This window comes from Lampetra fluviatilis, chromosome 4, assembly GCF_964198595.1.
Source record: "Lampetra fluviatilis chromosome 4, kcLamFluv1.1, whole genome shotgun sequence".
NCBI classification, from domain to species: Eukaryota; Metazoa; Chordata; class Hyperoartia; order Petromyzontiformes; family Petromyzontidae; genus Lampetra; species Lampetra fluviatilis.
In genome coordinates this window covers 14,767,213-14,780,192 of record NC_136278.1, presented here as the reverse complement: position 1 = coordinate 14,780,192, position 12,980 = coordinate 14,767,213, and the positions used below count along the sequence as shown (strand labels likewise).

The following is a 12,980-nucleotide window of genomic DNA, read 5'->3' as shown; positions in this document are numbered from 1 at the left end:
GCTCAACGAAGTGGCTTCACACGTGTACATTTATAGCAGCTAAATACTCCAAATGCATGTTTCTAAATGTGGAGGTAAAAACCAGTTGACCAGAGAAAAATCCACGTGACCATGGGGAGAGACATGCAAACGCCAAATATCAGGGTCAGGATCAAACCCACGACCTCCTGTGTACCAGGCGAGGTAGTTCACATCTCGTCACCGCGAGATGCGTGTCAGAAAATAACAAGTTAATTACTCAAACTTATTATTACGTCACCATTGCATCTACGACCCGTCTCCTAGCGATCGAGAGCTTAGTTTACGGGAGACGGCTGTCACATTGTGGGCGCGTCGCCCCGTCTCGATACGCAAACTCCTGCAATAAAATTGCGCACCTCACAGTTGAAGGTCATTGTTCCAAGCGGACTGCGACCCTCGTGATCCGTAGATCAAACATCTCTCGAGACACTGGTATGGCAGCTCAAGCAGTTTACGCGAACGCTGTCGCAGGAGGTCACACGGTTGGCACAACGGTCCTTCGCTGACTATGCACGATGCATGAAATTACCCAAAAGAACCTATAGGACTGGGCAGTTATGTTTGGGGTCTGTGACCAGGTTTAGGAGATCACTAGGTGAGGTGCAGAAATAGCTTACCAATCATTTGGGCAATGGTCTTCTCGTATTCTGCCACAATTTTCCTGCACAAAAAACAAGTTGATTACAAATAATAAAAGAACACGACGTTTCGGTCGCAACACAAGCGTCCGTCATCAGGTGAGAAAGAATGATCTGCCGTTGTGGCTTTATATAGGCACGGGAGGGGGGGGGGGAAGGGGGGGGTTTGTAGAGTCGTGGCTGCAGGAGTTCACGGGGGGGGGAGGGTTTGTGGCGTGCAGGGACGGGTGGTCGCCCTTGCAAAAGAGGCAGTGCCGTTATTTTCCGCTGCACACGCATATGTGGTGTCACGCGTTGAACCAATGTCACACCACCATCTCATCATTGTTCGTACAGCAGAAGCTCTGTTGTCCGGCATTCATGGGGAATGGAGGGTGCCGGTTAATCAAATATTTCCAGTTATCTGAGAGTTATACTTATAGTTCACCAAATTTTCCAAGTACATTCAACTTTTTGAGAAGGAAGATAAGCCTACATTTTAACTATGATATAAAAAAACTATATTTTATTTTACAGAGGTGCTCACCAGTCAGTTGTAGCGCATTCTACCTTGATTGCAGAGAAGCAGTGGGGCCGTTTAAGAGTACAGGAGACAACACTGTATGTACAGACTGTAGCTAGCGCCACCACTCGGCAGCGTTATGAGACTTCCGTAAACGATAGATCTATGAGAAGAGCACGGCAAGATGCCGGATGGCTTTCGGAATGTTTCCGGATATGTGAAGAAAGATTAGTATTGCCGTCTATGACAGATGCCGGTTAATAGAGCATTCTGGGTGGTAAAATACCGGATGGCAGAGCTTTTGCTGGACTATTACACGGGCTTTGCTGACACATTAATTTACACCCCACCTCATTTCTGTGACCTCCCGTTTGTCGTCATCGCACGTCCTCTTCCATTCTGCGATCTCACAGTTTTTCGTCAAAATCTGCATTGAGGAAAGTCCAGCTGTAAGTAAGTGTGCTCGAGATGTATACAGGGGAGATGGAGTGTTAAGAGCTGTAGTGGGAAGGAATCTTACGGGGAGTCTAGCCATGGCAAGGATGAAAACAAATTATCTTGTGGTCTTCCATGAGAAGTAATGGACTGTGACATTCCTTTAAAAAAAGTATTATAAGGGATGAACTGTGGTATGAGTTTAGTAGAAATATATTTCATGTAAAGTGCATAATCTAATGAACGATAATAAAACGTGACCGGATGACAACCAATGAACAGACAATGCGTGCACGATCAATAAAGGCAGGGTTCTGGTCTAGTGTGCACCGTGTCACCCAGCGGCGTCCTGAGGGTGCTCACCTCTTCGCGGGCCCGCTGCAAAGCGCCGTCCAGGTCCGTCTGCGTGTACCGCAGCAGGCTCACGATGGCATTCTGATCGAGCATGCCCACCGGTGGGGTGTACACCGGGCCCTTGTGGGCAGGGACTTCAGGGACTGGCGGAATGTCCACCTGCAACCAGAACGGGGGCAGCGTATGACCTCAAGTTTCGCGTCTACAAATACGACGAAAACGGCCGTGGCTGACGCCGAGTTTGATGCCCTTTGGAAGCAAGTGACAAACACGCAAGCGAAGACAACACGCAGGAAAACGTTTTGCAAACTCTCACAGAGCGACACTTGTACCACTCATCATACCAATAAGCACACAGAGTGTTAGTGTCAGTTCAGTTGCACGTGAATTTTCAAACAGCGAAAACCAGTGCTGCACTGCATGGAGGGCGGCCGCCACACAAATCGGGTAGCAAAAAGACATCTTCATCTTTCACATGCATTGTGCAGATATGTTAAAGTGTCAATAAAGTAACGTCTCAATCTCGACTGAATATCATGAAGTGCACACAAAAACGTAAATGTCCATTCCGGAAACATCATATTGCAGCAAGACATGCGTGTTCTTCTGTAAATGCGTTAATTAGCTGCTAGGCCAGCCTTTAAAAAGGAAGCCTACAATCATCACCCAACACTCCGAGGGACCCCCCCCCCAGTACAGCGACGCGTGGCCAGATACTTGTCTACCAGACTAAAACCCGACACCTGAAATTGTACGAAATTCGTCCCGTTCCAGACGAGCAGTGACCTTCAAACTTTACCAGGTAACAGCTGCCATTTGCACAAATTAACAGAGCCGAATGGAAGCCGCATTTAAAGGACACGTGGAATGTTGAGATGGGTCCAACAATTTTCACGTAATCTTTTGCAAATAAATTGTCTGTTTAGAGTTTTTTTTCAGGATGGCACATGATTCTTTAGAAGCTGTGGGCACTACCCGAGTCAATGACTCGTCAAAGCCAAGTAAACATGGAACATTAATGTTGCTATGTTACAATGAGACAAAGATCTGATAACATCATCTTTTATTCCTCCTTTAATCATCTTTTCCGAACACCGTGTTTTGAAAGTTATAGTCTCCAATAATGTGCAAGATTAACCTCATGAGAAGTAAATACAACATTCACATCAGTGCCAGTGCTGAGAGCATGAATAAAACGTGTTCTTTCACAAGGAAATCCTGTAATTATACTTATTGTTGCATGTAAAAAAGTGCCAATATCGTGTATACCACACATTCATTGTGATAATGCCATGCCCTCCTACAAATTCCTCCCAATCAACTCCACCTTTTCCTTAACTGCCTGGCAGCTGAATATATTGGAGTCAATTAATTGATCGACCTTTGCCCATCGCATATATACTGCCGCACATTTTCACCAGGAGATAACGGATCCTGCACGTGTCTTGTATAAAGTGAGCGAGTGAATTACGAGTGCCACTTACAATGCCATCGGAGTTATTTCAAATCAAGCAGGGATTCACGTCCGAGTTAAAACACTCGTTATTTCGACTATTAAAGTCAGACTGCCTGCAGGCACAATCTGCGGCTGGCAAACTGTACCTGCCACTCTAGGGGGATGTTTGGGGAGAGGGTCCGTTGATGGCTGTCTAAATGAAAGGCCTCCAGCTGCACCGCAGCCAGCTGTAACTTCTCCTGCACTCCCCAGTCCACCCAATCAATAGCAGCAGCGGAGCGGACCAAGCCATCGACAGAGTGGGATGGGGCACGAGAGCAGGGCAACAGAGTATAAGCCAAAAGCGCAGAACGGAAGAGCAAAGAGGCAGGAAGGGAGAAAGGATCATGGACTGAAAATCGGAATCAAGCATCAGGGCCCAAAAGCACACGAAGAGCGAACGTAATAGTTGGGCAAGTGAGCTACTCAGCATCTCTTTGCCGAGTAGCTCACTTTTTGCTTTGAGAAGAACATTTATCATGTGACAAATGCAAAACCGAACATAAAAAACAGAACAGTGACCTCTACCAATAAATAAGGTTCCAATGCTGTTGTACATTCACATGATGCAGAAGAGAAACACTTCAACCCCATCCCTGGATGTTAAAAAACACATTCAAGATAATTGGTGAAAGATGGAAACAATACAAAGTGCCATGTTAGGTCGTTGTGACTCAATGGGAGTCCTTAAAGACATTCACAAAGGCAAACATCACTGCTATTTGCAGTTGGGAGAAGTTGAAAAAAAATTAACACGAGTGACTCAATAACACATCTGCCAGTGGTGGGCTTTATAGACCACAACACGTTTCCCAGTCAAAGAACCCTCAAATGATCACCGCTGTTGTATACTAACCCCTTCTTCCAAAATTGATATTTTTATATATTATCTTTTTACTTGTTTTTATAATGAATGAAAACACACCAAAGCGCAGCAAACTGCAAAACACCAGGTGTTGTTAAGTAATGAACTGGAGGAGGGCTAGGATGGCAGAATTTGCAACCTTGCTTCAAGGAAAGATAAGGCCTGATGAACGGGCACATGTCACCCGTGCAGGCGGCAGAGACAGTGGGAGAATCAGCCAGACATAGTTAAGGCAAAAAGCCCAACCATCCTGCATGGTTTTAAAGTAACGTCAAAATTCGAAATTCAACAACAGAGTAGGCTAAATTATCGATCCTCGCGCTCGCTCAAATTGGAGACCAGGCTGCGAGCTACATCAATGAACCATTGCCCATTTGCTAATCCAATACTGAATGTTAATATTACTGAAGTCAAAACAAATTCTATGACCTCAGCACATGGGCGAATAATAGGGCAGTGTCAACTCAAAGGCAATGGAAGGGAACAGAGGCGCCTTTGTCTAAATCACAACCACAGAAAGCCAGGAATCATCACTGATTGTGTGTTTAGGGATTCCGAGCTAGTTGGAACACGTGCACACAGGGAGGAGGTAGAAATACGCCTTGTCCTCCTGCAGCTGAGGGAGCAAAGATAAACCCAAAAAGGCCAAGGAAGTGGGTCAGCTCAAGGCTGTGTGCACAGGGGAGGGAGCTGATTAAGAATAACACTCCCAGAGCAGAAGGTTGGATGGCCACAGTGAGCTCTCAAGGATGCAGACTCAGCTGAACAACAAGGCTGCGGGGGTCACCAGAAGTTCGCGTTCGCCTAGTTAAGACAAAAAGCTCAATTATTCTGTATTGCTATTAAAGTAACGTTAAAGTCGGAATTTAACAACAGGGTAGGCTACAACTCGACCCGAAGCATATGCGGGATGAATCACCACCAGGTCGAATATAAAATACATAATAAAAGAGCGATGTTAAACCCAGGGTCGGAGAGAAAGGGAGATCCCGGCCGTCTTTGTATCCCCGCAGCGCGGGATAGGAGTGTGTATACGCTCGGGGAAACACCTCCACTTGAGTCAAGCACCACGATGGGAAACGACAGACCTTAGGTTACATACCGAATCATAACTGTGAAATGGTAAGGGACAAATGTTAAAACTTTTTAACCATTTCTTTGTGCGTCGGTGAGGGTCGGAGGGAGTGTTGCCCCTCCCTCCAGGTCGTGCAACACGGCCAAAGACGCCTATGAGACGATTTGTAACGTCTGTGTTTTGGTTCATGAAGAAGGCCAGACAAGAGATAATATCGCACCCAGACAGAGAGACGACTTCGAGGCAATTTGTAACATCTGATTGTTTGCTCGTGGATTTTATGGAGGGAGTATGACAACGGAATATACCGTGGGTGATGCACACAAGGACATACGGACGTACGGACACACACATGGACACACCTACCTACGGACAGATCCTGACACAGCAAAAATCGAAAGAAACCCCGCCTTGTGGGCAGGATCCAAAAGGGATTTTTCGGCATAAAAGAAAGGACCCTGAGCATTGGAAACCAGCTCGACCGGGAGGGTCGACTCAGGAGCGAGCTGCGACCAGCGGGTCGGCTCGACTCTTCAGCTCGTCTGGGACTCAGCCGAGTTCGATCGGCTCACCGGAGCCGGCTCTCGGGGCTCGACTCAAGCGGCTCCCCATCTCCTCTGCAGGCGGGCAAGACCCGCTTGACAGCTCAACTCGGCCTGCGTGGGTCAACCTCTGCCGAGTCGGAGGTCTCTGCTGCCGCCGGAGTGGTGAGGGTCGCGGTTTGGCGACGAGGCTCCGTGCTCACCCTGGTCGACGACCCAACACTGCACGCTGCGAGCGAGCTGTGGGCGCCACCTACCGACCGGGTTCCGAACTGCGACAGCGTATCAACGGGCATCCGAACCAGTTCACCACGGTGACAGGGGAGCGACTGATACGTATGACGCGCACCGCCCCCTCACCACACGACCACCAGGCGTCTGTTTGACATAAAGAACCGACTCCGAACACTGACTATTCAAGACAACTCTTACCACTCAAACACACTCGAACCCATAAGCCATCCGTGGCTGTGAAGGCATCACGACGAGACCGAGTGATGGCCATCCGTCGTTTATAAGTGTATTCGTAATTTTTATCTTTAATATTTAGTGGGCTGTACTCTTAATCGCATAAATTCCCAACAGATCCATCAATACGAATTGATTCTTGGCACCTCCTTCCGCCGAGCCACGCTCACGTGGGGAGTGGTGGCCCACCAGATCCTTATCAGGTGATCTGGTCCCCAATTAGTAAACTTGGTATAAGATAACGATCTTCGGGAAAGGAGCACCGTCGCAGGCCCTTACTCCGAGCCATTCTGTTGTCAGATAACCTGCCGATGTATCTGTTGAGATTGGTGCCTTTAAGAATAATAACTGTTTTTGATTGTGTTTTTTTTTATCGCCGTATAATCTTTCAAGTATCTTTCAGTCATAATCGCCGCACGTACTCGCATCCTCTACAGAATATTCAACTGTCCCGTGACCCAAGGTGCTAACAACGTGATAAGGGTTGCGTATGATCAATAAGGAGTGCGGTACTGCGTGAACAATATTGAGTATAATCATTCATTAACGTTAAGGTTTTTCTTAGCATAGTATTTGCATATTTTAACGACTCTCTCTCTCACTAACAACCATCGCGTTATGCGGGATCCATGTGCCGTTGTCAAAGTGAAATCAGACAATCGTTGATGATACTGTATTGATGCCGTGTTGACGTTCCGGGATTGAGAGTTCGCATACTATATCATAGTTGAGGTTGAATTAGTAATAAATTGATTAATACAGAAGTGGTTGTGTGATTCTTTCCTAAAATCTATGCATAAGATCTGCTTCTGCGTTGAGATCTGAACTTGGTGACCTTAATAAACACACTAATACATACTCAGTAAATGTTAAAGCGATAACGGGGTGAACCGGGGACCTAAAATATAACCACGAATACCCACTCTGGGAATGTTAAAGCGAGAATGAGAGGAACCTAGACAACGATGCCGAGTAAATCTAAGTTAATCTTGCATACTTACACCACACCTGCATAACTGCATACGATTAATTGCCTTATTCCGATCGATAACCCACCCTCGTCACCGAGGCGGGGTCTGGTTATCATAATGACTTGCATTATCATAATTACACCCACTCGCATAATTACTACGATTACCTCTCGAATTGGCATAATTAAATGTGCATAATTACATAAATTAACATATTTCCGGATAATTACACATTTGACCAAATTTCATTTGATTATTATTATTTTCACTGAATATTCATAACCCACATATACAACATAATAATTTCACCCACGCACGCATACAACATAACAAATTTTGATAACCAACATATACAACACCGCCTTGCTTGCTGAAGAAATGTACAGCTGAGACACACGGGAGGCGATCCCTAAACAGAGGGCCGTCCCCATCAAGGCTGGCCCTCTAGTTCCAGGATTTATGGAAACCATGCTCCCCGGGGCACGGCGAGGCATGTAGTCCTATACAGAGCAGAACATCTCGCCACAGTTGCAACATGTTAACTACCTCGTTTGGTATGTAGGAGGTCGTGGCTATGATCCCAACCCTGATGCCTGTATGTTTGAAGTTTGCACGTCTCTCTCTCTTTTTTATCTGGGTCCTCCGGTTTTTCCCTCCAAATTTAAAAACATGCACTTGAGTATTTGGTTGCTATACATTTATATGTGATAAGCCACTTCGTTGAGCTATCATTTGTAGGCAGGTCGCTTCTGAAAAAGAGCTGCATAGCTCAGTGTGGGCCTTACCTGTTAAAATCAAAATATAGCTTAGTTTTAGATAACAGGAGTGAGAGGGTATCATACCTGTCAACCCATATGGTTTACTCGTATTCGTGTACAGGGAAATGGAGTTTTCAGGTCCATATTGCATACAGTCGTTTCAATACGGGCAACATTTGTTATCTATTTATTTGTGTTTCTCCCTTGTGATGGGACTTTATAGGATGAGTGTTGAGATTTATAAGGGCACGGGGTGACCAATAAGGTCTGAATCGGCATGTAATAAAGTAGGGACTAATAAGGGGTTGACAGGTTTTGGGTATGCAAAATCTCTCCATCGAGTCGAGAAGAAGAAAGAACCGACCGATTCAAGAGTTATGCCTCGCTGAGAAACTGACATCTCCAACGAAACACTTGAACAGTTTCATGCACAAGCATTGCTGGTTCTGATCCATCTGTTTTCAGCTGAACAGGATATGGTCTTTTTCAGCGCAAGTGTTGAGAATATCACTGATGTGTGTTTGCTATGACAGTCATTTGCTCTGGTGAACATTTTAATTAAAATGTCACATGCTAAATCAGAAGATATTATTTAGTTGGCAGGAGGCGGTGATGGTCCTGTGTGTGTCACCGTGGTTTCACCGTTTGCTTGTACAGGAATCATACCTGAAGCCTCAGTGCAAAGGCGGCTGGGTTTTTCTCTGCGATTTCTGGAAGCAACTCCTCCGTAGTTGCACTTTCCCAGGTAGATATGTTCTGCACGCACACGTACACAAAAAACATGATCACTTTTTTGATAGACATAAAAATAGACCATTGCGTTAAAAACGTTAAAGTATTCAGACCGATGTTGCGAGAGAAGCGAGCGTGCGAGGGAAGCGAGCGTGCGAGGGAAGCGAGCGTGCGAGGGAAGCGAGCGTGCGAGAGAAGCGAGCGTGCGAGCGTGCGAGGGAAGCGAGCGTGCGAGGGAAGCGAGCGTGCGAGGGAAGCGTGCGTGCGAGGGAAGCGAGCGTGCGAGGGAAGCGAGCGAGCGAGGGAAGCGAGCGAGCGAGGGAAGCGAGCGAGCGAGGGAAGCGAGCGTGCGAGGGAAGCGAGCGTGCGAGGGAAGCGTGCGTGCGAGGGAAGCGAGCGTGCGAGGGAAGCGAGCGAGCGAGGGAAGCGAGCGAGCGAGGGAAGCGAGCGTGCGAGGGAAGCGAGCGTGCGAGGGAAGCGAGCGAGCGAGGGAAGCGAGCGAGAGACGCGAGCGTGCGAGGGAAGCGAGCGAGCGAGGGAAGCGAGCGAGCGAGGGAAGCGAGCGAGAGACGCGAGCGTGCGAGGGAAGCGAGCGTGCGAGGGAAGCGAGCGTGCGAGGGAAGCGAGCGTGCGAGGGAAGCGAGCGTGCGAGGGAAGCGAGCGTGCGAGGGAAGCGAGCGTGCGAGGGAAGCGAGCGAGCGAGGGAAGCGAGCGTGCGAGGGAAGCGAGCGAGCGAGGGAAGCGAGCGAGCGAGGGAAGCGAGCGTGCGAGAGAAGCGAGCGTGCGAGAGAAGCGAGCGTGCGAGGGAAACGAGCGTGCGAGGGAAGCGAGCGTGCGAGGGAAACGAGCGTGCGAGAGAAGCAAGCAAGCGAGGGAAGCGAGCGTGCGAGGGAAGCGAGCGTGCGAGGGAAACGAGCGTGCGAGGGAAGCGAGCGTGCGAGGGAAGCGAGCGTGCGAGGGAAGCGAGCGTGCGAGGGAAGCGAGCGTGCGAGGGAAGCGAGCGTGCGAGGGAAGCGAGCGTGCGAGGGAAGCGAGCGTGCGAGGGAAGCGAGCGTGCGAGGGAAGCGAGCGTGCGAGGGAAGCGAGCGAGCGAGGGAAGCGAGCGTGCGAGGGAAGCGAGCGTGCGAGAGAAGCGAGCGTGGCCCCACCACCAGCGTGTCCGTCTTGAGCGGGGAGACGGCGAGGAGCTCCGCCACGCCCTTGCGCTTGGCCAGCTCGGCCTCCAGGGCGGCCGCCACCCCCCCCGCGTGCTGGGCCAGCGCCGCCGACGGTTCCCTGCGAACGCGGCCAACGGGAACCCCAACACGCCGGTGAGGAGCGGGCGGCGGGGGGAAGCCACCACGACCGCACTGCGAGCTCAGAAAGCAACGTGACGAGGACATTGTGTGGGATGGTGGGGAACGGGGAGAACGACGCCGGCGGGACCTCCTCCCTCCCGTGCGGAACGTTATTCTGGGTGCGAGAACCTGTGGCGCTCCATCACACGCGGGACTTCAGGCACCAGAGAACACACGCGGGGACTTCACAGCGCTAAAATAAAATCTCTCCGTGGTTTTGCTAGACGATGACATTTTTTAATTTGCTAATCTCATTATCATCATTTTCTTGGGGATCTGCATGTAACACGGAAAACAGTAGATCTTGTGGGCCTTACATTGTTGTAATTAGAAGATACCAGGACAAATAGGTGTTCCAATGTATATTGGGAAGATACATAGGAAAAACACACATGGTTATATGAATAGAAAAATATGTTCTTCAAACACAATTATTCAAACTGCAATCACGTGCACTTGGCTGCACGCACAGCACAACACCACAGCGCGTTTGACAAAGACTCACAAAGCTTCCGGTCGCTGGCAGATGCTCTTCACTGGGCTGTCTCGGAGCAAGGGATCGAACTTCAGGTAGAGAGATTGCTTCCTTAGAGCAGATTCCTGAAACTGAAACAATGTAAACAAAACACTGCTCAGTTATGCGTGCAGTGACATGTGAGAGCAATGTATCGATATTAATTGATGATTCAGCAAATTCTAAAATGGAGATAAACCAAGCATGGTAGAATTCAAAGGTATCAAAAAAAAGTTTCAGTGTGCTGTGAGGAGTGCACATACAAGATCAGCAGCAGTGACAAACACGAGATGCTTACGTAATGGCATATACAGGGTGTTTAAAAAAGATAGACCCGATTTGAAATCGCTGTATCTCTGTAACCACGAACCATTTATGAATGAAACTCTTACCACTTGAAAGGGCGGGGCACAGTTTCAAATGATGACCGCTAGATGCCTCTCCCAGCGCACAAACAGCCTCTAGCCTCAGTCATTCGCAAGACACGTGCCTCAACGTTGGATAGGTCACACGGGACCCCAAGACTTGGCGCTACACTCTTGGCCCCCAAGATCCCCAGACATCATTACACCCTGCGACTTTTTCTTGTGGGGATACGTCAAAGACCGTGTTTTTGTGCCACCATTAGCGACTGATCTGGATGACCTCAAAAACAGAATCACGGCAGCGGTGACTTCAGTGGAAGAAGACACTTTGAGAGGCGTTTGGGACGAATTAAACTATCGTCTCAATGTTGTCCGTACAGCAGGTGGAGGGCACATAGAGCATTTATAAAATGGTTATTAAAATTTGATAACTCATTAAACCGTTTGTAACTTTTTGTGTAATTGTAACATGTTGCCATCGTGAAATATACTGCTTTGAAATTGGGTCCATCTTTTTGAAACACCCTGCATACATGCAAAACAAAGGTCAATGAGAGTTCAATTTCCTGCTTAGCATCTGAGAACATGCACTCCTTGTTTAAATGTTTCCCTTTCAAGTAAGAGATGTGTTGTCTCGGTGGGCTCTCACTGAGCTTGAAGGAAATCCATTACATCCAATGAGCCACGGAGAGGAATATTATGAAAAATAACAATAGGTTTTACTCTGTCTGGCAATACCTTTTGCAAGGAATCAAGTCTGCATTGACCGCATGTAGTTGTGGGAAAACATGCAAAAAATATGCTCTAATAATAAAAACATTGTGTTTTAAATTGATTGGCCTACACCAGACAGCCTTCTTTATGGCCCTGTCTCACCAATGTCAGACCAGAGAATGCCAAACGGCAGACAGCACAAAGACAATCCAAGTATCAGCATTCATGAAGAGGTAAAACCATTCTTATTTCTTATACTTTGATACTGGCAAAACATGTCCCAGAGGAAACTGGCGCTATCATTGGCCACAAGGCTGCTCGCGGGGTGCGACCAACACGCCGCGAAGCAAGGCGGGCGGAACAACGGCCCTCCCAGAGGCCACGGCAAAGCCGAGGGCATCGCTGGCTCGGGGAACCAAGCGCCGCTCTGGCTGCCTCACGACGTTTCGACAGACACACAAATTGAGTGGCCAGCGCAGGGTATCTGAAGGCACCGGTGTAAACTAAAAACAACGGGCTGTGCTTTTATCATCACAAGAACTATACCATTCACCGCTAATGAATGCCAAGTGGATTAAGAAAATACAAATATATAAATCGCCAGCAAACATTTTACAGCTACAATGTAGTGGTCAGTGACTTTCAAACTTACAGATGATGTGGATCCAAAATTTTCAAGATAGTCTATAGGCTGGTCAAACCCTGGAACTGAAAAAACACATTTACATAAAAAAAATCAATCGAATGCATTTATACATATTGCAGAAAGATAAGGCAAGAAAGTCAATGTTAGGAGGGCACGAAAGAGCTCATTGGCACAATCATAGCAATCATAAATCAAAGACAAATGTTGGTTTATGAGATGAAGCTTGAAACTTGTGGACTTTAGAGAAAAATGCACAATGCTTAGACTTGTATTATGAATTCCATTTGATTTCTTAAGATCAAGTGTGAGAGTGCTGGCATTCATCCTTGTCGTTGAAGCATTGAAGCATGACAATAATACCATTACCGTGGGAATCTATTTCAGAAAGCACCGCTCGCATATTGAGCTTTTGACGTATGTGTGCATCGACAGATGGGTGTCTCAATCCAGCATACAGCTTTCTTGCTCCGACATAATACGAGCAAGTTAATATTCTACCCCAGGAGACGAGGGATAATGTTACTTACAGCATGTTAATATTACCATCC

At 47.7% G+C, this 12,980-nt stretch overlaps 1 protein-coding gene across 6 annotated transcripts in view; it reads right to left on the bottom strand.

The window, feature by feature from the left end:
• Nucleotides 1–12,980, bottom strand: part of TACC2 (transforming acidic coiled-coil containing protein 2) — a 61,855-nt gene that overhangs the window by 7,225 nt on the left and 41,650 nt on the right. For all 6 annotated transcript variants that reach the window (XM_078855649.1, XM_078855645.1, XM_078855647.1 and 3 more), the window contains 7 exons: nucleotides 12,439–12,494; nucleotides 10,699–10,799; nucleotides 10,005–10,131; nucleotides 8,791–8,880; nucleotides 1,960–2,109; nucleotides 1,512–1,588; nucleotides 639–682 (listed from right to left, as the gene is read on the bottom strand). In XM_078855649.1, coding sequence (XP_078711775.1) covers nucleotides 639–682; nucleotides 1,512–1,588; nucleotides 1,960–2,109; nucleotides 8,791–8,880; nucleotides 10,005–10,131; nucleotides 10,699–10,799; nucleotides 12,439–12,494 — 645 coding nt within the window. The remainder of the gene's footprint in view (nucleotides 1–638; nucleotides 683–1,511; nucleotides 1,589–1,959; nucleotides 2,110–8,790; nucleotides 8,881–10,004; nucleotides 10,132–10,698; nucleotides 10,800–12,438; nucleotides 12,495–12,980) is intronic.